A 22,703-nucleotide genomic window follows, 5' to 3' on the forward strand; every position below is an offset into this window, starting at 1 on the left:
GATCCTGGCCTTCCACTCTGTGACAACCTTTCGAATACTTGAAGAGCGCTCCCCTATCTCCCTTCAGTCTTCTCTTCTCAAGGCTAAATATGCCCAGTTCTTTCAGTCTCTCCTCATAGGTCTATGTTTCCAGTCCCCTGATCATCTTTGTTGCCCTCCTCTGAACCCTCTCCAGTTTGTCTGCATCCTTCTTCAAGTGTGGCGCCCAGAACTAGACACAGTACTTCAGATGAGGCCTAACCAGTGCTGAGTAGAGGGGAACTAGTACTTCCCGGGATTTGGAAGCTATGCTTCTATTAAGGGAGCCCAAAAGAGCATTGGCCTGTTTTGCAGCCACATCACATTGTTGGCTCATATTCAGCTTGTGATCTACAATACTTCCAAGACCCTTCTCTCTTGTAGTATCATTGAGCCAGGTATCCCCCATCTTCTAACTGTGCATTTGGTTTCTTTTTCCTAGGTGCAGAACTTGGCATTTATCTCTAATGTCATTCTGTTGTTTTCTGCCCAGTGCTCCAGCCTATCAAGATCACTTTGAATTTTGTTTCTGTCTTCCAGGGTATTAGCTATCCCGCCCAATTTTGTGTCATCTGCAAATTTGATCAGCATTCCCTTAGGGATGGCGGAGAATTCCGCCATGGATTTCAGTGATGCCGAATGTACTGTCATTCAGCCCCCTGAAATCCGTGGCAGAACGGCTTGCCCCCCCGCCCCCCCACGGATTCCCCCCAGGACAAGGCTTACCTGGGGCGGATGTTCTGGACGGCGGCAGCTCTGGCGGCAGGTCCGGCAGCAGCGGCGGCTGGTCTTTCGACCGGCTGCCACGGCTGCCATTTGCATCCTGGTCTTTGCCGTGATAGGCTGTGTAAGTATTTACGTAGGCTATCATGGCTGGGCAAAAAAACAACAAAGGCGTACGCAAATGGCAGCAGCTATGGCAGCCACCATTTGCGTTCCCTATTTTTCGCCGTTTTAGTCTACGTAAATATTTACATAGGCTATTACGGCAAAAAAAAGGGGAACGCAAATGGCGGCCGCCATAGCCGCCGCCATTTGCGTACGCTGTTGTGGGTTTTTTTGCCCAGCCATGATAGGCTACGTAAATACTTAGGTAGGCTATCACGGCAGCCTGGCTGGACGCAAATGGCAGCCGCAGCAGCCTGTCCACGGCTGGAAGTCGGGCTGCAGATGGCCCTGACTGGTGGCTCCGCGGAGCTGCCGCAGAGCGGAGCCGGCCGGGCAGGATTCTGGGGGGGAGGACCGGATCGCCTCCCCCCCTGTCGAGGATTCCGGGGGGAGGGATGGAGTGCTTCCCCCCCACCATGAATCATATCCGTGAAAAGGTAAGTGACTTTCTTACATCCCTACATTCCCTGCACCTCCTCGTCCAAGTCATTAATAAAAATGTTGAAGAGCACTGGGCCCAGGACTGAGCCCTGCGGTACCCTGCTCGTTATCTCTCCCCAGTCTGAGAAGATCCCATTGATGAGCACTCTTTGAGTCTGATGCTGTAGCCAACTGTGGATTAGTTTGCTCTTCAGGGTATCATGGGGTCCTTTCTCGAAAGCTTTCCTACAGTCGAGGTATATTATGTCCACAGCATTCCCAAAGTCCACAAGGGAGGTGACCTGATCCAAAAATGAGATCAGGTTCGTCTGGCAGGATTTGTTCTTGACAAATCCACGTTGACTTTGAGTAATCACTGCATTGTTGTCAAGGTGGTTACAAATGGATTGTTTTAACATCTGCTCCAGAATGTTCCCAGGGACTGATGTCACACTGACTGGTCTGTAGTTCCCAGGTTCCTCCTTTTTGCCCTTTTTGAAGATAGGGACAACATTAGCCCTTCTCCAGTCATCTGGCACTTCACCTGTCCTCCATGATTTTTCAAAGATAATAGACAGCGGTTCTGAGAGCTCTTCTGCCAGTTCCTTTATTACTCTAGGATGCAGTTCATCTGGCCCTGGAGAATTGAACTCATTCAAACTAATCAGGTGTTCCTTGACCATATGCCTATTGATCTCAAGCTGCAATCCTGCCCCTTCAGCCTGTACTTCACCTTTGCCAGGGGGGTCATAGACCCTCTTTTGGGAGAAGACTGAGCCAAAGTAGGAATTGAGCTCCTCTGCCTTTCTTTTGTCATCATTTTGCCATCCTTATTTAATAGTTGAACAACCATTTCTTTCCTCTGCCTTTTACTATGCACGTAGCTGAAGAAAGCCTTTTTGTTGCCTTTAGCACCCCTTGCCAACCTCAGCTCGTTCTCAGCTTTAGCCTTCCTGACGCCATCTCTGCAATTCTGAGCTACCTGCCTGTACTCTTCCTTTGTTGCTTGGCCTTCTTTCCACTTCCTATATGTGTCCTTTTTTGTTTCTAGGTCATCTCTCAGCTTTTTGTGAAGCCCCACTGGCTTCTTCTGTTGTCTTCCACCTTTTCTTCTTGTTGGAATTGTTTGTAATTGTGCCTTGAGAATTTCCTTTTTTAAAAGCTCCCACCCATCTTGGACTCCTTTTCTCGTTAGAGTCGCTTGCCATGGGACCTTACTGATCACTGTTCTGAGTTTATTAAAATCAGCTTTCCTAAAATCCAGGGTACGTGTTTGACTACACTCGGCTTTTGCTTCCTTTAGAACCAAGAACTCAAGTATACCATGGTCACTTTCCCCCAGAGTTCCCCTAACTTCTACTTGATCCACTAAGTCATCTCTGTTGATTAGGATCAAGTCAAGGATAGCCCATCCTCTAATTCCTCTTTTCACTTTCTGTAGGAGGAAGTTATCCGCCACACAAGTCAGGAATTTCCTGGAGGGGCCATGTTTTGCAGAATTTGTCTCCCAACAAATATCGGGGAAATTGAAGTCCCCCGTTACTACTATACCTTGCTTCCTTGAAACATTGGCTATTTGCTTTTCAAAAGTTTCATCCTCGTCTTCTCCTTGGTTGGGTGGCCGGTAGTAGACTCTGACCACCAGGTTCCTTTTATTCTTTGCTCCATTTACTTTAACTGAGATGCTCTCTATGGGGCTACCAAGCTCCTCCTCCTGTATTTCTGTGCAGAGATATGTATTTTTAACATATAGTGCAACTCCACCTCCCTTTCTGTTCCTTCTGTTCTTTTTGAACAAGTTATATCCTTCAATTGCTGTATTCCAGTCATGAGAGTCATCCCACCAAGTCTCAGTTACACCTATCAAGTCATAATTTCCCTCCTGTATTACGAGTTCAAGTTCACTCTGTTTGTTTCCCATACTCTGGGCATGAGTTTATAGACATCGAAGACCATGTGCTTCATAGCCTGGCTTCCTTTCTACATGTGTCTGAAGACTATTATTGGGCGCTATTAGAGCTGTTCTCTCTGTTGCGATGCATGAGCCTTCGTCCGTTGTTACCCCCAACTTTACATCTCTCTTCCCCGTAGGATTCAGTTTAAAACCCTCCTGATGAAGCTCTTCATGCTGTGGCCAAACAAAATCACCCTATGCCTACAGCCTAAATCCCATGTTATTGGAAAGAGGAAGGTAAAAGAAGGAAGGTGGGACTCTTAAGGAGGAAAGATGTTCTTAAGGAGTTGCTCAGGGGGTCTTGCTCCAAAGGGAAACCCTGAAAGATGTGTATATATATATATATATATATATATATATGTCTGTGGGATGTAAGAACATGGGAAGAGCTGTGCTCGATCTGCCCAAAGGTTTATCTAGTCCAGCACAGTTGCCAGCAACAAGATGTGCATGGGAAGCTCACAAGTAGGACATAAGTGTAATAGCATCCTCCCACTCATGTTACCCAGCAACTGGTATACATAGGCATATATCTCTGATACTGGAGTAGCATATAGCCATCATGTCTAGTAGCCATTGATAGACTTATACTCCATGAACTCGTCTAATCCCCTTTTAAAGCTATCCAGATTGGTAGCCATCGCTACATCTTTTGGTAGTGAATTCCATAGGTTAACTATGCACTGCATGAAGAAGCACTTCCTTGTATCTGACCTGAATCTTTCACCATTCAGCTTCATAGGATGACCCCAGGTTCTAATATTTTGAGACAGGGAGAAAAATAACTCCCTCTTCAGTTTGTCCATCCCGTGCATAATGTTGTACACCTCTGTCATGTCTCCCCTTACTTGCCTTTTTTCCAGGCTAAACAGTCCCAGCTGTTGTAACTGTTCCTCACAGAGGAGTTTCTCCAGCCCCTTGACCATTTTGATTGCCCCCTTTCTGCCCCTTTTCCAGCTCTACAATATCCTTTTTTAGGTGTGGTGACCAGAACTGTACACAGTATTCCAAGTGTGGCTGCACCATAGATTTGTATAGGGGCAGTATGATGCTGGCAGTTTTATTCTCAATTCCTTTTCTAATTATGCCTATGAGTTTTCCTTTTTCATGGTACACTGGGTCCACATTCCCCTCGAGCTATCCACCACAGCTCCAAGATCTCTTTCTTGGTCAGTCACTGCCAGCTCAGATCCCATCAGCATATGTGTAAAATTAGGATTTTTTTGTGCCCAGTAGTGGTTGTTTCTTGTCTCCCTGCTCTGTGATAGAGCTTGGCTCTGAATGCTGTGATTAGGTGCATGCCCTTGAATATTTAATGGGACACATGGAGTCATTTCTGTCCACCCCACTCCATCCTGCAAGTAAATTAAGCTCAAAGCACTTGGTTACTTGTAAGCTGAGGCGGCGGATGATGAGCCTTGGGATGTAATCAGAGACTGTGTGATTAACCAGCATGTAATGTAATTGAGTTTCCCCCCTTGCCAATGCCCACTTTCAGCTGGGAACCCAGGTGCCTCGAAAATTCATTTGAGACAGAACTTAGCCCCAGAACATACTTTCAGTGCTAGGATTTTCCTTGGGACTACAGTACTGAAGGGAAGCACACTCTGCCAGTGGCCAGGGGACAAAGGGCTGCTGGGTTGTGTGTGTCTGTGTCCGTTTTGTTTTTGGGCCATTGTAAGCTGCCTTAAACATCATTTGATTGAAAAGTTGGTATAAACCTTCTAAATAAATCAGTAATAACCCTGGAACATGTATAACAACAGCAACACTTTCAGGAATTTGTAGAGTGCTTTTCCATCACAACCAAGAAATCACAACCAGTCTCCACACATCTGGAATGGAGAGGGAAGGGTTTTGTTACTTCTCAAACCAGATCTGTGGAGGGGTAATCCTGATTTCCAGTGGCTTGTTTATATCAATTCATTTTTTCCACCAAGGAATCTCCTGGCCTGAACCTTTCAGAGAGGGTCTGCATGTTCAATGGCCAGGCGGAGAGGCCTAGATGAGCTAGTTGGCAAATTCGAGTGACGGAGTGGGGTCACAGGTGTGATACCCAAAGGAGGGGAAATGGAGCCTTGCTCATGCTGGTTTGAGTGTGAGGGCAGCAGAAGTGTGTGCCCCTGTCCAGGCCACTGAGCTTCTTCAAAACGAGGTGCATGCATGCAGCAAACATGCCAACTAGGGATTGGATGCTAGGAGCCATCCTGAGCAAAGGCGATTGAGCAGAATTGTGATAAATGGAAGTGCACACGGCTTTGGTGCACCACCTATGCCCCAAAGTCTTGGTTTCCTCAATCCATATGATTCAGTGAGAGTAGTGGGAAAATAGGAGGATGGGACTGGAATCTAATCTCATAATCAGTCGTGGTCTTCATGCATATTCCCCTTTCTCTCATCAGCCACCTGCTGTCTTCGCATTATGTAGAACGTCACTTTGGACAGGACGGAAATGCCAGCTACACCATGGTAAGGGGAGATGGGCTATAGAGGCTTTGCTCAGCTTCCTGTCTGAGCATGCATTGAGTGCCTGTTCCTTCCCACTAACCACAATCATTTCCCCCAAATCTCATATCAGAGGGCTGGGCTTCTGGATCAGAGTGTGGGGCTTCCAGGCAGGCCTGAGCTTCAGTACTTATCTGTATGTGTTTTTAATTAGCCCATTGCTTCTGGCCAGTTTTCTCATGGTCTATGTGGTTTGCAGTCACTCCAGGACAGATTTCTCTCTTCTGATACCCCCTAAAGCATGAACGGAACCATCTGGGTGGGGCAAGATTGTGGAGGGGAGGAGGGCCTTTTGCTGTCTGCAGCTGCTAGAGCAAAGAGATGGATTGCAGACACTGAATCTGAAAAAGAATGAATGGGTGCTCCAGAAATAGCCCTGCTCTCAAGCCAAGTATTGGTACAAAAGAGAGCCTCACAAGCACAGCATCAATAATGCTAAGTGCTTGCTAAGTGGATGGTCACACACATGCTCACAAGCAGCTGCAGCCAGATCATTTGAGTCCCTCCCTTACCCTCCCTCCCTGCTTTGCAGAGAGCCCTGGCTTCCACCTTCTATACATAGCCATGAGAGAGAGTGGGAGGGGCCTTGTCTGCTTGCCTATCACAGTGCAGGAGCCTTGAACACCAGCCTGTTCAGAGACACACATGAACTAGTGCATGCAAAGACACAGGCAGGAGAAAGGAGGAGAGATAACCAAGAAACAGGCTGGCATACCTCTGTCCAAACAAGAGCGCACAGCTGTGTGTCCGTGTGCTGGTTCATAATTATGTACCACCACCCCAGTTCATGTGTGCTGGAAGATGTACATGGGAACATGCCCTTTGTCAGCCAACGGGCAGTGTCCAACATCCCATTTAAGTGTCATCTCTCATTCTTAATTGTTCTCTGTGGGCTTTTCTACATGAAGCATTTACCATGCGCTCGTTATTCCTTAGTCACGGTTGCTTATGGGTTCTTTAGATGATGATGTGACCCTCCAGTTTCGCTTCTGTGTCTAACAAGCACTTTTGGTGAGATTTTTTAGAGCAGGGGAAATACAGCATTTAATGCACTGCTGTACCACAGTGCCACCTAGAGGTTATATAGTGGAAAATCAGGAAAGGAAACACTCTTGTATAGTGCTTGGATCTCAATTCTACACCGAAATCTAAAGTAAATACAACAGCTTAACAACCTCGTATAGAAAAGCCCTGTATCCATTGACATCATCACTATCCACTTTGGCTTTATATTTTAAATGCCTCTCTTTGATTCCTACGTTTAATCTATCGCCATTTGTCCCTGTAGTGCAACCGTCTAAAATCCAGTACCCTCCGGATGTGTTAGACTACAAATCTCATCATCCCCAGCCAGCATGACCAATGGCCATGCTGTCTAGAGATGATGGGATTGTAGTCCAACACATCTGGAAGGCACCACATTGCCAAAGGCAGCATCATGGAAATTGGCCCCATCAGCAAAAGCTCTGGCTCATGCTCTGGCCATCCCCCGCCTCGACTCCTGCAGCTTTCTTCTCTTCAGCTTTTTCATTGTCCTCTGACTTCGCCCATTCAGAACTCAGGTGCCAAAATCATTCACTTCTCTTGTTGCTCAGACTACACACGCCGCTCCTGAAATCCCTTCAGTGTTCCCCTATTTGTTGTCCATTATCCTCCTTAGTTTTAAAGCTCTCCGAGTCCTTTCTCATCCCTCACTTTCAGCTCCTACCACCCAACATGTCATGGCTCCTCTGACTCTGCTAAGTTTGCTCTCTCTGAAGATCTCTGGCACTCTTAGTCAGCTTGGCCCATTGTTGCTTGCTCCCTTTTCTGCCTAAACCTTCTTTCCCAGAGCACTTTGGTGGCACTGCCTCCCCCACTCTTCAAATCCAGCCTCAAAACCTGTGAAGATGCGATGTTATCCGCTTATCTGGACTAAAGTGTATTGTATTTCTATTTAAATTATAGTAATCATTTCTAACTTTTCATACATATACATTAGCATATGCAGAATTTACATAAATCTATATCTTTTGCCCACTTTTTTTGATGCCTCTCCTTCTGGCGATGCCCAAGTGGCGACCTGGCATTCATGTATAAAGTGGGTGTGCAGGGGGGGGCATCTGCTCTTTACACAAAAAGGAGCACATTGGGCAGAGAAGTGGAACCTGCCCCTTTCCCACACTTTACCCTGCTGCATTCTTACTTTGGGGGGGATTGTCTTGTTTCCTGGCTCTCTTCTGGTATTGGAGTGGGCTGGGGAAAATTTGCTCAAAGCGGTAGAGCACAGCAAGGCAAAGTGGGGGAGGAGGGCCACTGCGCTGAGCTGTGTGCTTCTTGTTCTGTACAGTGTGGACTTCCCCCCTCTTTATATGTGAATGGGGCAGAGATGTGCACTCCTTCCCTATCATGCCTAATTTGGCCCTTCAAATGTAACCTCAGGGCAGGGCTGCAGATTACATACATTTACCTGTCTTTCTAGGACAGAGCTTTAAAGAACATGACATAAGTACATCTGCACATGCTAAGTTTACAACTACACAGCAACAGCATAAACAGAAGAAGCAATTCAGTATACACTTCTTGTAGACAAGCTGATCTGTGGAACAAAAGCACATCATTTTAAGCAACTCACTACATTGAATGTTTCCAGTTTAGGGCACGTCTCGACCCATCAACGATTTGTGGTTATCAGTTCTACACACAAAGCAACTCCTCTCACATTCTCTGTGCAGCTCTCACTTGGCCTTCATTAGTTCACCATGCTTTGTAAAATTTTTGCAACATTATCACACTCTGGTCTTGAGAGAGACTTCAGTTTTTGCTTCTTATCACTACACACTTTCTGGTACTCTTCCACACTCCTCCATAAGCCTCTGTTCCAGCTTTCCCCAACTTGGTGCCCTCCACACTTTCCCCTTTTGAGTCTTTCTGTCTGCAACTCCACTTACATCCGTCTACTTGCTTCTCACCTATGACTTTCAGCAAACGTTTACACTTGCTTTGACCATATAAAAATCCCATTTTCATCATAATCATTTTAGCACATACACATCTCTCAGCAAAACATTCAGTTTTACTTGCATTCTTTTGTTCAGAGACATTTTTGTTTCTGGTAAACATACAAAGTTGAACCTAAGCCACAATTTTGCCCTTCTCAAGATGATTGTATCCATCTAATCTCATACTGTTTGGTATATGCAAATCTTTGTTATTTTCATAAAGGTGACATTGCATTTGCATGTTTGCATTAGGGTGGGGGTTTTCACACATCAAAGCTTGCCAGCAGACCCTCTGCGTAACGGTTACATTCAGGCAATGACACCTATGTTTAATTACCTTTGGAGTTCGGTTTTTCAAAGCTTTCTAGGTACATGTCTTCTCCTTCAGCATTATTAAGCAGGCAAGGTTCAAAACTGGTCAGAAGATGATCACATACCCACTGAGCCTCTCTCTCATTGGTCACAGGAGGCCTCAAATCATTTTACACTGCTTAATCCTTATAACAGTGAGGAATCTGCAATGCAATTGCCATAGCTTGAGTCCTTTATACATAGGTATTTGATTTTTATGCTACTAGGCTGGTTGTTATGTGACCCATAACAATCAACCATGTCTACTTGGTCCACCTCTTTGTCTTTTCTTTAGGGATGTATGAAAGTCACTTACCTTTTCAAAGGGTGACATTCGTGGTGGGGGGGAGGCACTCCGTCCCTCCCCCCGAAATTCTGGCCGGCCGGCTCCGCTCCGCAGGGATTCTGTGGAGCCGCCAGCCAGCTCTGCCAGCAGCCGGACATCCGGCCGCTGGCTAGCAGGGACGCAAATGGTGGTGGCCATAGCCGCTGCCGTTTGCGTCCCTGCAGTCAGCCGTGATAGGCTATGTAAATGTTTACATAGCCTATCACGGCTGATTTAAAAGAAAAAAAAACGCACGTACGCAAATGGCGGCGCCCATGGGCGCCGCCATTTGTGTACGCGGGTTTTTTTTTTCTTTTAAATCAGCTGTGATAGGCTACGTAAACATTTACATAGCCTATCATGGTGTTTTTTAAAAATCTAGCCTTGATAGGTTACGTAAATCTTTACGTAGCCTATCACGTTTGTTTGTTTGTTTGTTTGTTTACTGGAAATGGCGGTGGTGGCAGCCAGTCAGAAGACCGGCTGCCGCCGCCCCGCCGCCGGAGCCGGAGCCGCCGCCGCCGCCAGGAAGATCTGCCCAAGGTAAGTCCCGTCCCGGGGGTGGCGGGGGGGTGGCAGACCGTTCTGCCACCGATTTCGGGGGGCCGAATGCACTGGCATTCGGCCTCCCCGAGATTCGTGGCGAAATTCTCTGATATCCCTACTTTTCTTTATCTTCTGGAAGCAGGCGCTAGGCTCACTGCTGGACTTTGCCAACTCTGCCAGCAGGGTGGAACCTTACTGGTCTCTTCGGAGTGGCAGGGCATTATTATGGCCCTTTGATGGCATGAGTGAAATACAAAGTAGCTACTGTGGTGCAAACAAGGAGAAGTCAAAACAGGAGAATTCCAAACTTCCTCTAGTATGGACTGGGACATGATGACAAAACAAAACCAAGCAAAACTGTCTCCCTCCTTTTCAGAGTCCATCATACAAAGTCTCATGGTACTGCTGGATGAGGGAGCACATTATCTGGACTAATTTTTGCCCTGTTCAATTAGTGCATTATTGCAAATTTCTTCCGTTGTGTAACCTTCAGTCATCAATCCACTGAAAAGCATAAACTCTCCTAAGTCTTCTGAGTCTCCACTTTATCTGACAGTCTTGGGATTAGCTGTCAGCATCTTGCTTTCGTCTGCTTCAGGGGTAGGATTGCTGGTACCTGCCCTGTGGATCTGGATCCTGAAATCTCCAGTCGGGTCAGCATCTGCTTCTGGCTGGAGAGCCTTGCGTCACTCCATTTGAGAATGCTGTCTCTTGAGGTCATCTCGGGGGGGCTGGATCAGCTGGCGCCGGACTTGGTGCGGGTTAACGCTGGGAAACGTGTATCCAGGAGTCGATTCCTGCTAGCTTGACTGCAGTGTGGGAGACCAGCAGCATCTGGTATCAGCAGCATCTCACCATGGTTCTAAAATGGATTTTCTTTGGTGCTTCTTTATGTAGATCCAGTCTCTGGCCTGAAGTGGGTAACACTGTTCGTTTACTGGTTCAGACGGGTATGCGTTCTTAACCTGTGAATGAAAATTACTGACAGCATACATCAATACCTGACAATATTTGACTGTTTCACCTTGGGCCAGTTTTAAATCAGGTACAGTGGGCAGTGCAGTGAGTGTTCTTATTGGGTTTCCTGTAATGATTTCGTAAGGACTCAGTCCATGTTCTCTGCTTGGGGTGGCTCTCATGGCCATTAAAGCTACTGGAAGAATTTTGATCCATCTTAGTCTTGTATCTGAACCTAGTTTTGTAATTTTTATTTTTCAACACTCCATTTACTCTTTCAACATTTGTTGAACTTCTATTTAACCAGAAAGCAAACAAACAATTGCTAAAATGTATTTATAGCCAGCCTGCTTTGGCATCTGAACGAAGTCTATTTGCAAATGCAGGAAGGGTCCTTCTGGGAGGCCTCTGTAGCCTTGTTCAAGCTTTACAACTTTCCCCATGTTATAGGTTTGACAGTTGAGCAACATGTACAGATGTGGGCTGCTGTGGCCAAACATTTTTGGAGTATACCAATGTTTTCGAATTGTCATATTTATCCTCTCCTCATTAACGCTCTGGGAGCTACCAAGTGGCTGTCTCGGGAACGCCAGAGAGAGTCAAAGTGCAAAATGCAACCTGCAGAGATCCATTTCTTCTTTTCATATTTTGGAGCCAAATCTTGAAGGACAGCTAACTGAGAAAAAGCAAAAGACAGGTCAGTGATTAAAGCATGTAAAAACACTTCAGGCTGTGGAACAGAAAGTGCAGCCAGTTTAGCATGGTGATCAGCCAGAGAGTTACCTTTAGCTTCCAGACTGAGGGCTTTGGAATGACCCTCACATTTTATGATGGCAAGATGAGCAGGTAACAACAGAGCATACAAAAGAGCTACAACATAAGGACCAGTTTTTTTATAACTGAACTAGAAAAAGTAAAAAACCCATGTTGTTCCCACAGTTAAACAAGATCAGAAACAACACCAAAAGCATAACAGGAGTTAGTACAGACATTGACAGTTTTGGCTTCAGCTGTGTAGCAGGCACGAACAAGAACAGTGAGTTCAGCTACTTAAGCAGAGTGGACGTGAGGGAAAGGAGCTGATTCAGACCACTCATAAGGAGTTACAACAGCATAGTCAGAAACCGAAGTCTCATCAGTGGCTCGCTGACATGAGCCATCTACAAAGAGAATCAGATTAGGATTTAAAATTAGAGTGTCAAAAATCAAGTCCAGAGTTCATAAACAAAGACATTAAGGCAACACAATCATGACATTTACTTTCATCTTGAAGAGGGAGTAGTGGGGTCTAGAGAACTACAACAATGAACAGAAATAAGAGGCACAGAAAGCAATAAGATTTCATAACACATCAACCCGACACTAGAAAGATACTGAGTTTTAGACTGTAAAATTAGAGATTCCACAGCATGGGGGACCATGAGCTTTAAGGGTGAATAAAAAACAATATTTTCAGACTGCTCAAACCAATCGAGCTGCAGCTTCAATTACACAAAAACAGGGAGAAAAAAACGTGAGCAACTGAATCAAGAGAGACACTGAAACAGACAGTAGAACTTCTTTTAGGCCCATGCTCTTGGATGAAAACACCCAGGGCACATCTATCTGGTTCATGGCAAAACAAAATGAAAGGTTTGTATAACTGGCAGCCTGAGAGCTGAGGCGGCTGCTAGAGCTTGCTTAAGGCTCTCTTCGCACCTGGCATTTTATCCCACTACAAACCGGTCCTTTTGATTCCGGATCCTTTCCGGGATTTAGACTGGCCCTGTATGCCGGCATCTCTCATAGCGCGTCCCTCCGCTCTATACCTTTTCATGGCTGGGCAGAGCTGCACAGAACAACCAGGACAGAAGGGGGCTGCTGGCCCCATGCGCCCTCCCCTCCCCTGATCATTGGTTCCTGTTAGGCATGGCGGGGAATTCCTCCACAGATCTCGGTGAGGCCAAATGCCAGCGCATTCGGCCCCCCGAAATCCGTGGCGGAACGAAGCCCCCTGCACCCCCCCGCGAAATGGGCCTGGAACGGAGCCTACCTTGGTCGGCTGTTCCGGTGCTCCTCGAATGGCGGCCGCGTCTGCAGCCGCCATTCGCGTCTTTGGAATGGCCGTGATAGGCTACGTAAATAATTACGTAGTAATTAAATAATTACATAGCCTATCACGGCTAACGCAGGGACGCCATTTGCGTCCCTGCTTTAGCCGTGATAGGCTACGTAAATATTTATTTAGCCTATTACGGGCTGGCGTAGGGATGCAATGGCGTCCCCTACAAAGGACGCCATTTGCATCCGCAGCAGCCCGGTAGCAGCTGGAGGCCCCACTGCGGGTTGGCCCGGCCAGCGGCTCCGTGGCCTGGCCGCAGAGTGGAGCCAGCCGGGCAGGATTCCGGGGTGGGGGGAGGAACGGATCGCCTCCCCCCACCTGCGTAACCCGGCAGAGCCAGGTAAGCGGGGTTTCATACACCCCTAGTTCCTGTAATGTTGGGCTCTGCCCAACCCTCCACTCTTCCAAAGCAGGAGGGAAGTCGGAAGCCCTTCTAGTGATCTGGATAGCAGGCTATGGGAGCTGATCCCCTCCTTCCTCCGAGGGAGAGAGAGTCTTCTCAGTGGCTTACCCCGAAGTTGCTGGCGCTGCTAGCCCTTCTCTGCTGAATATGTCAGTGTGTGATGAAATTAAATGCAGTACATTGCTTGAGTTTGAAGGGTATACCGATTTCCCGGTTCCCAACCACAGAAGTAAGAAATCCACAAACGGACTTGTATACAGTCACTGCACCAAGCGATCTCTAGCAGCCCCCCCCCCCCCAGGCAACCGCTTTACGGGGGACACCTTCTTCATTAGACCTGGCTTGCTTCCCCCCCTCCCTGCACTGTTGTTGCTCTTCCCCCCTATTCTGGCTTCCCAAGGACCCTGCAAGGTGGACTAGGAGAAGATATAGTTGCTGGCTTGCTTCCCCATCATACGGATGTTTTCACAGGCATGAGTGCACTTATCCTAGAGTACAGGACATGGAATAATGGGCTCAAGTTACAGGAAGCCAGATTCCAGCTGAACATCAGGAAAAACATCCTGACTGTTACAGCAATATGACAATGGAACCAATTCCCTAGGGGGTAGTGGGCTCTCCCACACTGGAGGCATTCAAGATGAGGCTGGATGCTCTGACTCGGATTCCTGCACTGAGCAGGGGGTTGGACTCGATGGTCTTATAGGCCCCCTCCAACCCTACTCTTCTATGATTCTGTGAGTGCAAATCCATTCAGTGGCTGTATGAAAAAAGCCCATCAAACTGGTGAGCAAAAGGGAGAAGAAGCAGGTAGTGAAGTCAGTGGGAGGGGGAAGTTCCAAGTACATGCCTTGAAGGGAATGGGAGACCTTAGGACTGCTACTCTAAGTAGACTTACAGTGCACTCCTATGTATGCCTACTCAGAAGCAAGCCACACAGATTTCAAAGGCACTTACTCCCAGGAAAAGGAAGCCTTACAGCCAATGAGTTTACTCAGAAGTAAGCACTGCTGTGTTCAGGGAGATCTCAGAGAAGCATTTGGGATGGTTAACCACTTAACAGTTCAAGTGCTCATAGTGGAATGGGGGAAAGGCAGAAATGGTCACTGGAAGCGTGGTCAGTGACCTGCTCTCCCACACCGATTTCTTGTCATGACAATGTTATTCAACACCACCCAGCAACAATCCCGTATCACACACCCACACAAAGTGGGACAAAGCGCTAAAGGGGAAAAGCACAGGGGAGAAATGGCAATTTCAATCACAAGCACAGTAAATGCCCAGTTTTCCCCATTCTCAGATAACAGGAAGAGGGAGGGGAAGTTGTGAGATAGCAACAGGACAGCAGCGTCGTCTTTTAAAGTTCCTGCGAAAACCAGTGATTAAAGAAGAACGATCCTGCTAAAAAACCAATGTGTGAAGGTGGCCATTGAAGCATAAGAAAGCATTTTCACCATCAGAGGACTAGAGAATAAGGACTGAAATAGTTTTGCAAATAAGTCCTTGGAGCAACAGAGCACAACAGAAAAGAATATTCAACAGATAACGTGACTGAAATTACATGTGACATAACATAAATAAATATAAATAAACATAAATAACGTGACAGATTACGTGACTGAAAGGTTGCCTGCACTCATAAAGCCCACTGACAGGTATCCCTTTCTTCTCATCCATGTGGGAACAAATGATACCGCCAAGCGGAGCTACGAAGAGATCACGTCAGACTTTGAAGCTTTGGGAAGGAAACTCAAGAACTTTGGGGCCCAGATAGTTTTCTCATCCATCCTTCCAGTAGTTAGAAGAGGGATAGAAAGGGAACGAAAAATACTCCGGGTGAATGACTGGCTACGAAGGTGGTGCCGACGAGAGAGATTTGGATTCTGGGACCACGGGCTATACTTCCTGGAAGATGGGCTGTTGGCTAGGGATGGGTTGCACCTCACAAAGGCTGGGAAGAATGTGTTTGGCCACAGCATGAAGAACTTCATCAGGAGGGCTTTAAACTGAATCCTACGGGGAAGGGAGATGTAATGTTGGGGGTAACAATGGACGTAGGCGCATGCACTGCAATGGAGAGAACAGCTCTGATAGCGTCCAATAATAGTCTTCAGACACAGGTAGGAAGAAAGCCAGACTATGAAGCACATGGTCTTCGATGTCTATATACTAATGCCCAGAGTATGGGAAACAAACAGAACGAACTTGAACTCTTAATACAGGAGGGAAATTATGACTTGATAGGTATAACTGAGACTTGGTGGGATGACTCTCATGACTGGAATACAGCAATTGAAGGATATAACTTGTTCAAAAAGAACAGGAGGAACAGAAAGGGAGGCGGGGTTGCACTGTATGTGAAAAATACATATCTCTGCACAGAAATACAGGAGGAGGAGCTTGGTAGCCCCATCGAGAGCATCTGGGTTGAAATAAATGGAGCAAAGAATAAAAGGAACCTGGTGGTCGGAGTCTACTACCGGCCACCCAATCAAGGAGAAGACAAGGATGAAACTTTTGAAAAGCAAATAGCCAATGTTTTAAGGAAGCATGATGTAGTAGTAATGGGGGACTTCAATTTCCCCGATATTTGTTGGGAGACAAATTCTGCAAAACATGGCCCCTCCAGGAAATTCCTGACTTGTGTGGCGGATAACTTCCTCCTACAGAAAGTAGAGGAAGGAACTAGAGGATCGGCTATCCTTGACTTGATCCTAACCAACAGAGATGACTTAGTGGAGAAAGTAGCAGTTACAGGAACTCTGGGGGAAAGCGACCATGTTGTACTTGAGTTCTTGGTTCTAAGGGAAGCAAAAGCCGAGTGTACTCAAACGCGTACCCTGGATTTTAGGAAAGCTGATTTTAATAAACTCAGAACAATGATCAGTAAGGTCCCATGGCAAGCAATGCTAGCGAGAAAAGGAGTCCAAGATGGGTGGGAACTTTTAAAAAAGGAAATTCTCAAGGCACAATCACAAACAATTCCAACAAGAAGAAAAGGTGGAAGACAACAGAAGAAGCCAATGTGGCTTCACAAAAAGCTTAGGGATGACCTGAAAACAAAAAAGGACACATATAGGAAGTGGAAAGAAGGCCAAGTAACAAAGGAAGAGTACAGGCAGGTAGCACAGAATTGCAGGGATGGCGTCAGGAAGGCTAAAGCGGAGAACGAGGTGAGGTTAGCGAGGGATGCTAAAAACAACAAAAAGGCTTTCTTCAGCTACGTGCATAGTAAAAGGCAGAGGAAAGAAATGGTTGTTCAGCTATTAAATAAGGATGGCAAAATGATAACAGAGGACAAAGAAAAGGCAGAGGTGCTCAATTCCTACTTTGGCTCAGTCTTCTCCCAAAAGAGGGTCTATGACCCCCCTGGCAAAGGCAAAGTACAGGCTGAAGGGGCAGGATTGCAGCTTGAGATCGACAGGCATATGGTCAAGGAACACCTCATTACTTTGAATGAGTTCAAATCTCCAGGGCCAGATGAACTGCATCCTAGAGTCATAAAGGAACTGGCAGAAGAACTCTCAGAACCGCTGTCTATTCTCTTTGAGAAATCATGGAGGACCGGGGAAGTGCCAGATGACTGGAGGAGGGCTAACGTTGTCCCTATCTTCAAAAAGGGTAAAAAGGAGGAACCTGGGAACTACAGACCAGTCAGTCTGACATCAATCCCTGGGAAAATTCTGGAGCAGATCATAAAGCAATCCATCTGGAAGCACCTTGACAACAATGCCGTGATTACTCGAAGCCAACATGGATTTGTCAAAAACAAGTCCTGCCAGACAAATCTGATCTCATTTTTTGATCAAGTCACCTCCCTTGTAGACCGTGGGAATGCTGTAGACATCATATACCTCGACTTCAGCAAAGCTTTCGACAAAGTGCCCCATGATATCCTGATGAGCAAACTTGCTCGAAGTGGGCTAGATGAAACAACGATCATGTGGATCCACAGTTGGCTACAGAATCGGACTCAAAGAGTGCATGTCAATGGGACCTTCTCAAGCTGGGGAGAGGTAACGAGTGGGGTACCGCAGGGCTCAGTCCTGGGCCCAGTGCTCTTCAACATTTTTATTAATGACTTGGAGGAGGAGGTGCAGGGAATGCTGATCAAATTTGCAGATGACACAAAATTGGGAGGGATAGCTAATACTTTGGAAGACAGAAACAAAATTCAAAGTGATCTGGATAGACTGGAGTGCTGGGCAGAAAACAACAGAATGACATTTAATAGGGACAAATGCCAAGTTCTGCACCTAGGAAAAAGAAACCAAATGCACAGTTACAAGATGGGGGATACGTGGCTCAACCACACTACGAGCGAGAAGGATCTTGGAATTGTTGTCGATCACAAGCTGAATATGAGCCAACAATGTGATGTGGCTGCAAAAAAGGCAAATGCTATTTTGGGCTGCATTCATAGAAGCATCGCTTCCAAATCCCGGGAAGTACTAGTTCCCCTCTACTCAGCACTGGTTAGGCCTCATCTGGAGTACTGTGTCCAGTTCTGGGCACCACACTTTAAGAAGGATGCAGACAAGCTGGAGAGGGTTCAAAGGAGGGCAACAAAGATGATCAGGGGACTGGAAACAAAGCCCTATGAAGAGAGACTGAAAGAACTGGGCATGTTTAGCCTTGAGAAGAGAAGCCTGAGGGGAGATATGATAGCACTCTTCAAGTACTTGAAAGGTTGTCACAGAGAAGAAGGCCAGGATCTCTTCTTGATCATCCCAGAGTGCAGGACACGGAATAATGGGCTCAAGTTACAGGAAGCCAGATTCCGACTGAACATCAGGAAAAACTTCCTGAGTGTCAGAGCAATACGGCAATGGAACCAATTACCTGGGGAGGTGGTGGGCTCTCCCACACTGGAGGCCTTCAAGACGAGGCTGGACAGCCATTTGTCAGGGATACTCTGACTTGGATTCCTGCATTGAGCAGGGGGTTGGACTCGATGGCCTTGTAGGCCCCTTCCAACCCTACTATTCTATGATTCTATGATTCTATAACGGGTTGAATAATAGAGAGAGGGGCTGTATAACAGGGAGAGCAGCTTGAACAGTTTTATTTGGCATTAAAATCAGGCTGTTAAAAACAGAAGGCTGTGGGCATCTCTAAAATCCTGCATTTAAAACAGAGCTTTCTGCTTCCATTTTAAATGCAGGATCACAACAACTCCCTTTTTCACCTGCTTCCATTCCCCCTCCCCTTTCCTTCTCCCCGTATCTGAGTCTTCCATTATCTTTCACTGATCTCTCTCCCCTTCTTCCTGCTTTTCCTCTTTTCACGGAGGGAACTGAAGCAGAACACAATGGGGTAATTTGATAGCTCATTATCTGTGATCTATTTAAAAACGGAACAAAGGGCATTTAGTGCAGGAGACGCCTTGAATGATCACGGCATCATGTAAAGAGCCCACAAACTTCCATGAAGGAGCCATCTCAATCGCAGGATAAAAGCTCCGTGTGAAAGAGCCCTGTATGACAGACATTGGAGCACTGGTGTCAACTAGGTTTGTCCATTTACCTGTCCACAATCAGAAAGGGGCAAAAGAGGGGCAAGAATAGCCTGTTCCCCCGTACTATGGAGCAGACAAAAGGCAGAAAAAAGGTGTTACCCCCCTGCCCCCTTTGTTGGCTTGGTTGTTTTGCATCTGCGTTGGTGGGCCATTTGTGTCAGGGCCTATAACACCTGAATATTTTTTTAATGACTTGAGTAAGTTGGGCCCTGTAAAGCTATAGTTTCATCTGTTTTTTTCTTAGCAGTTCTGAACAGCTACCCAGTCCAAGAGCGAAAGCAGTGCTTGTGGCCATTTGCCTGCATGTAATCTGACAAGCAGCTACATGTTCTTCTGTGGATGGGATCTTTTGGGTCTGGCAGAGGGTCTCATTATGCTGCTTCTGCCCACTTCTTCAACTGAGATGAGATAGTAACACAGCTGATACAAATCAGACTGGCTTGGAGTATAGGTCTCACATGCTATAACAAACTCTTCCTGAAATTTCCGTGGATCTTTTGCTGGTTTAGAAAAATTTTCTACAACAGCACACAATTCAGCATGCATCTAGGGCTTGCACAAATTTGTTGTGTCTGTGCTGCTGCCTGGCAAAGCCCATGCTTGGGCTTGCTTCCTCTTCTGAGCCTGACGGGACTGAAACAACAAGAGGTCTCCTTCATCTTCAGGGTTCTAAAGGGCCTTCTTTTCCCCCACTAAGTTCATTTGCTTTTACATGGGATAAGGGGCGGCTTTCTCTTAAGGAGACCTGCCAAAGCAAAGAACATGGGCGCTGGTCATCGTGGTGCACTAAGTGGCATCTAAGTTTACATTCCTTTGCATTTTTCCTTTATTATTTTTTTCCTCAAGGATCTTCCCAGGACACTAGCTGGGAGTCAGTCTTTCTTTTGGAAGCCACCTTTAGCCAATTAAACATGCAGATCACTAGGCATCAAGTGTTCTGGTGCCACAGCTTCCTAAGGCTCCTCCAAGATGGACGATTTTGTCCATGTCAAAGGTTCCTTCAGTTGGAAACTGTTTACTCGGGTGTAAAAACTGTCTCGGGTGTAAAAATTTCAGCTTTCCAGAAACTTGCAAGTTTGCTTCTGATACTCTGTGCACATAAAACATGCTGAGATACCTTTGGGAGGGACAGAAACAGGGCACGCCTTTGAACCAACAGCTCCCATGAGATTAACCAGACAGACCTTCAGAGATACAGAAGGGAAGGTAGGAGGTTCACCAGAACAGTACTGTGTCCAGAGACACAAGCGGGTTGATTTGCTGAAAGTTAGAGCCCTTTCTGCTTTTAAATTCAGACTCCAGATACACTCCTCAGCTTTTTCCTTCTAGCCTCAGGGCTTTCGAGGGCGGCAGACAGGATGCCCATCCGAGACCACAGGCTCACCAGGACGTACCCAGTTTTGCCACCAGACACAATCACACAACAGCGGACAATGTAGGCAACACAAGACACATCTGTTTAACTGTAACAGATCCTCCCAATTAACCAGACCAGGCCAGTTCCTCAGTTACAAACCTGAGCCTAAAACAGACAGAAACAGAAAAAAAACCAATGTGAATGTGAGCCTTAAGAATTCAACAGCCGTGAAAGTTGGTAGCGAAATCCAGTATGCTGGCAACTCACATTGGGAGACTGGGAGGTTCAAAGGCCCTCAAATAGGCACCTTATTCCGTGTTCCAAAGGGGGGTTTGCCTTTGCAACAGAATTGCTCCACTTACTGCGCTATCTCAGTAGGACCTCCAGGTTTGTCAAAGAAAACTTCACAGCTTATTCTAAGCGTTCACAAATTTGTTCAAAGATAACAAAAAGACAGAAGAAAAAGCATACATATGTGGAGATTCCTCATTTACATTTCAAACCACGCTTTTATACAACGTATGACAGGGAACAACTTTGGCCAACACTGATTGGTTACAGCATATTACAGAGGCGAGATGGGTTGTATAATACTTCTGATTGGTTAGTAGCTGCCACATAGCAAAACAATGAGTATTGTTGCCAGTTTGATAAGCAGTTCTTACCGTTCTGGTTTTATCTAGCTTTTCAGGTAACCTTGAAAGTTGGGGCTTGGAATTTCCCCCTTTTACCCCAACACTTTGTATGCCCCGGCCATGGGCTTCCAAGATTTAGGGGTGCCGGGAAAGTGATAAATCAGGTCCAGGTTTACTTACAAGGAGATTTTTATTGAGTACTTACAGTGCACAGGCATACCCAATGGGTGGATCAGGCACAGCTCTGAACAAAAAGCTGTGCTGCAAGATGACTTTTATATCATACATGTTATTCAGGCATAGCAAGTGAGGTAGTATGACAGGTGCAAGCATTAATTAGAGTTCATCTACAAGGTTCTCAGCTTCGCCTAGCTGTGCCTGGTAACATATTTGGCAGAAGCAAGACTATTGTAATTTTCTCAGCATGGACACCTGTGGCTTAAGATAAACATAGCTTTACTCTCAGGCACATCTTAGGCTTTGTTAAGATAAACCGTACCAGAGCTCGTTAGCATGGAATGTGCTGAGGGAGCATTACACCGGCCTTTGACTCATCTTATGAGCTGAGAGGCCTAAGTGCAAGAAGCTGCAGTGCCAATTAATAAGCAAAAGCAGAGAGCATTATGGATCTTTAAGCATCTCTAGAACTATTGCTAACTTGCTTATAGGCCCGGGGGCCTACACACTTCCTTTCACCCAGACACTTAGTCTGCTTGCTTTTGTTTACTGTACTTTGGTACATGCAAGGTTAGTGAAGCGCAGGGTCAGTGCAAACATGGGCCTGAATAATGGCTCATGTAATTTTCTTCCACATGGTCTCCATGCCCTTTTTATGCTCTGTTTCAGGGAGCCAGCGAACACTGTTACTATCAAGGCAGCCTCCGTGGAGAAGCAAACTCTTTCGCGGCTCTGTCCAGCTGCCACGGCCTGCAGTGAGTAGCAAACACTGAAGGTGGGAAGTGAACAATTGAAGGGAAAGCCAGGTTTCCAAGAAGCTAAAGCCTACGTGACCAGATGTTGTAATTTGTGTAATTTAATTGTTGACATTTGTATTGTTTATACTGTATTGGTTCTGGGATCCCTTGCGGATGAGCAAGTGCTTTAGAACATTGTAAGACGAACAAATATCAGGGGGACACTAAACTAGGCTGGATCTACATGGGCCTTTTACTCTGGTCCTACTGCGCCCCGAAGTTAATAGAGTCAGGTGACACGTGCCCTCCTCTGTAGCCAGCACGCTCTTTCTAGCTCTAAAATCCGGTGTTCCTGAAGCTGCTTTTCTGACAGATTATCCCGTTGCGATGCCTTCATGGCACTCTCGGGGTCTGTGTGAGCTGAACTGCCTTGGCTGCGGGTGCAACGCTGATTGACGGAAGGGAAACCGGCAGGGGGTGGGCACAGGGAGAGTGGAGTCATGTCTACTCGGAAGTAACTTCAGATTGTACTTTGCCGAGCATAGGAGCAGGGGGGTGGGGAGAATTCCCCTGCCTGTTATAATATTCTTTGAGCGCGGGAGTGGGGAGGGGAGTGGTGAAGAGCAAGCCTCAGGCCTGCCCTTTTAAAACTACGCATCCCTGCTGGGAAGGAACTTGTCCTCTTTTGTAGTTCACTGTCTGGGGGGGTGGGGGAAAGAGTGGCAGAGAGCACGCCTCAAAGAGGGAAGGAATGGAAGGGGTTAACCTTCGGCTTCTCCCTACTGGGGTGCTGGTGACTGGAAATGCAGTATCTCCCTATCTGCACACCT

The 22,703-nt window shown here is 46.5% G+C and overlaps 1 protein-coding gene across 6 annotated transcripts in view; it reads left to right on the forward strand.

Annotated features, from left to right (window-relative positions):
• ADAM11 (ADAM metallopeptidase domain 11) overlaps nt 1-22,703 on the forward strand; it is a 147,745-nt gene that overhangs the window by 31,229 nt on the left and 93,813 nt on the right. For 5 of the 6 annotated variants that reach the window (XM_084857194.1, XM_084857198.1, XM_084857197.1 and 2 more), the window contains 2 exons: nt 5,683-5,749; nt 21,806-21,891. In XM_084857194.1, the coding sequence (XP_084713320.1) occupies nt 5,683-5,749; nt 21,806-21,891 (153 nt within the window). The remainder of the gene's footprint in view (nt 1-5,682; nt 5,750-21,805; nt 21,892-22,703) is intronic. The other variant, XM_084857199.1, reaches the window with a different exon arrangement.

This window comes from Heloderma suspectum, chromosome 5 (genome assembly GCF_057233095.1).
Source record: "Heloderma suspectum isolate Gila_16-S chromosome 5, 16-S_ref, whole genome shotgun sequence".
Classification (NCBI taxonomy): domain Eukaryota; kingdom Metazoa; phylum Chordata; class Lepidosauria; order Squamata; family Helodermatidae; genus Heloderma; species Heloderma suspectum.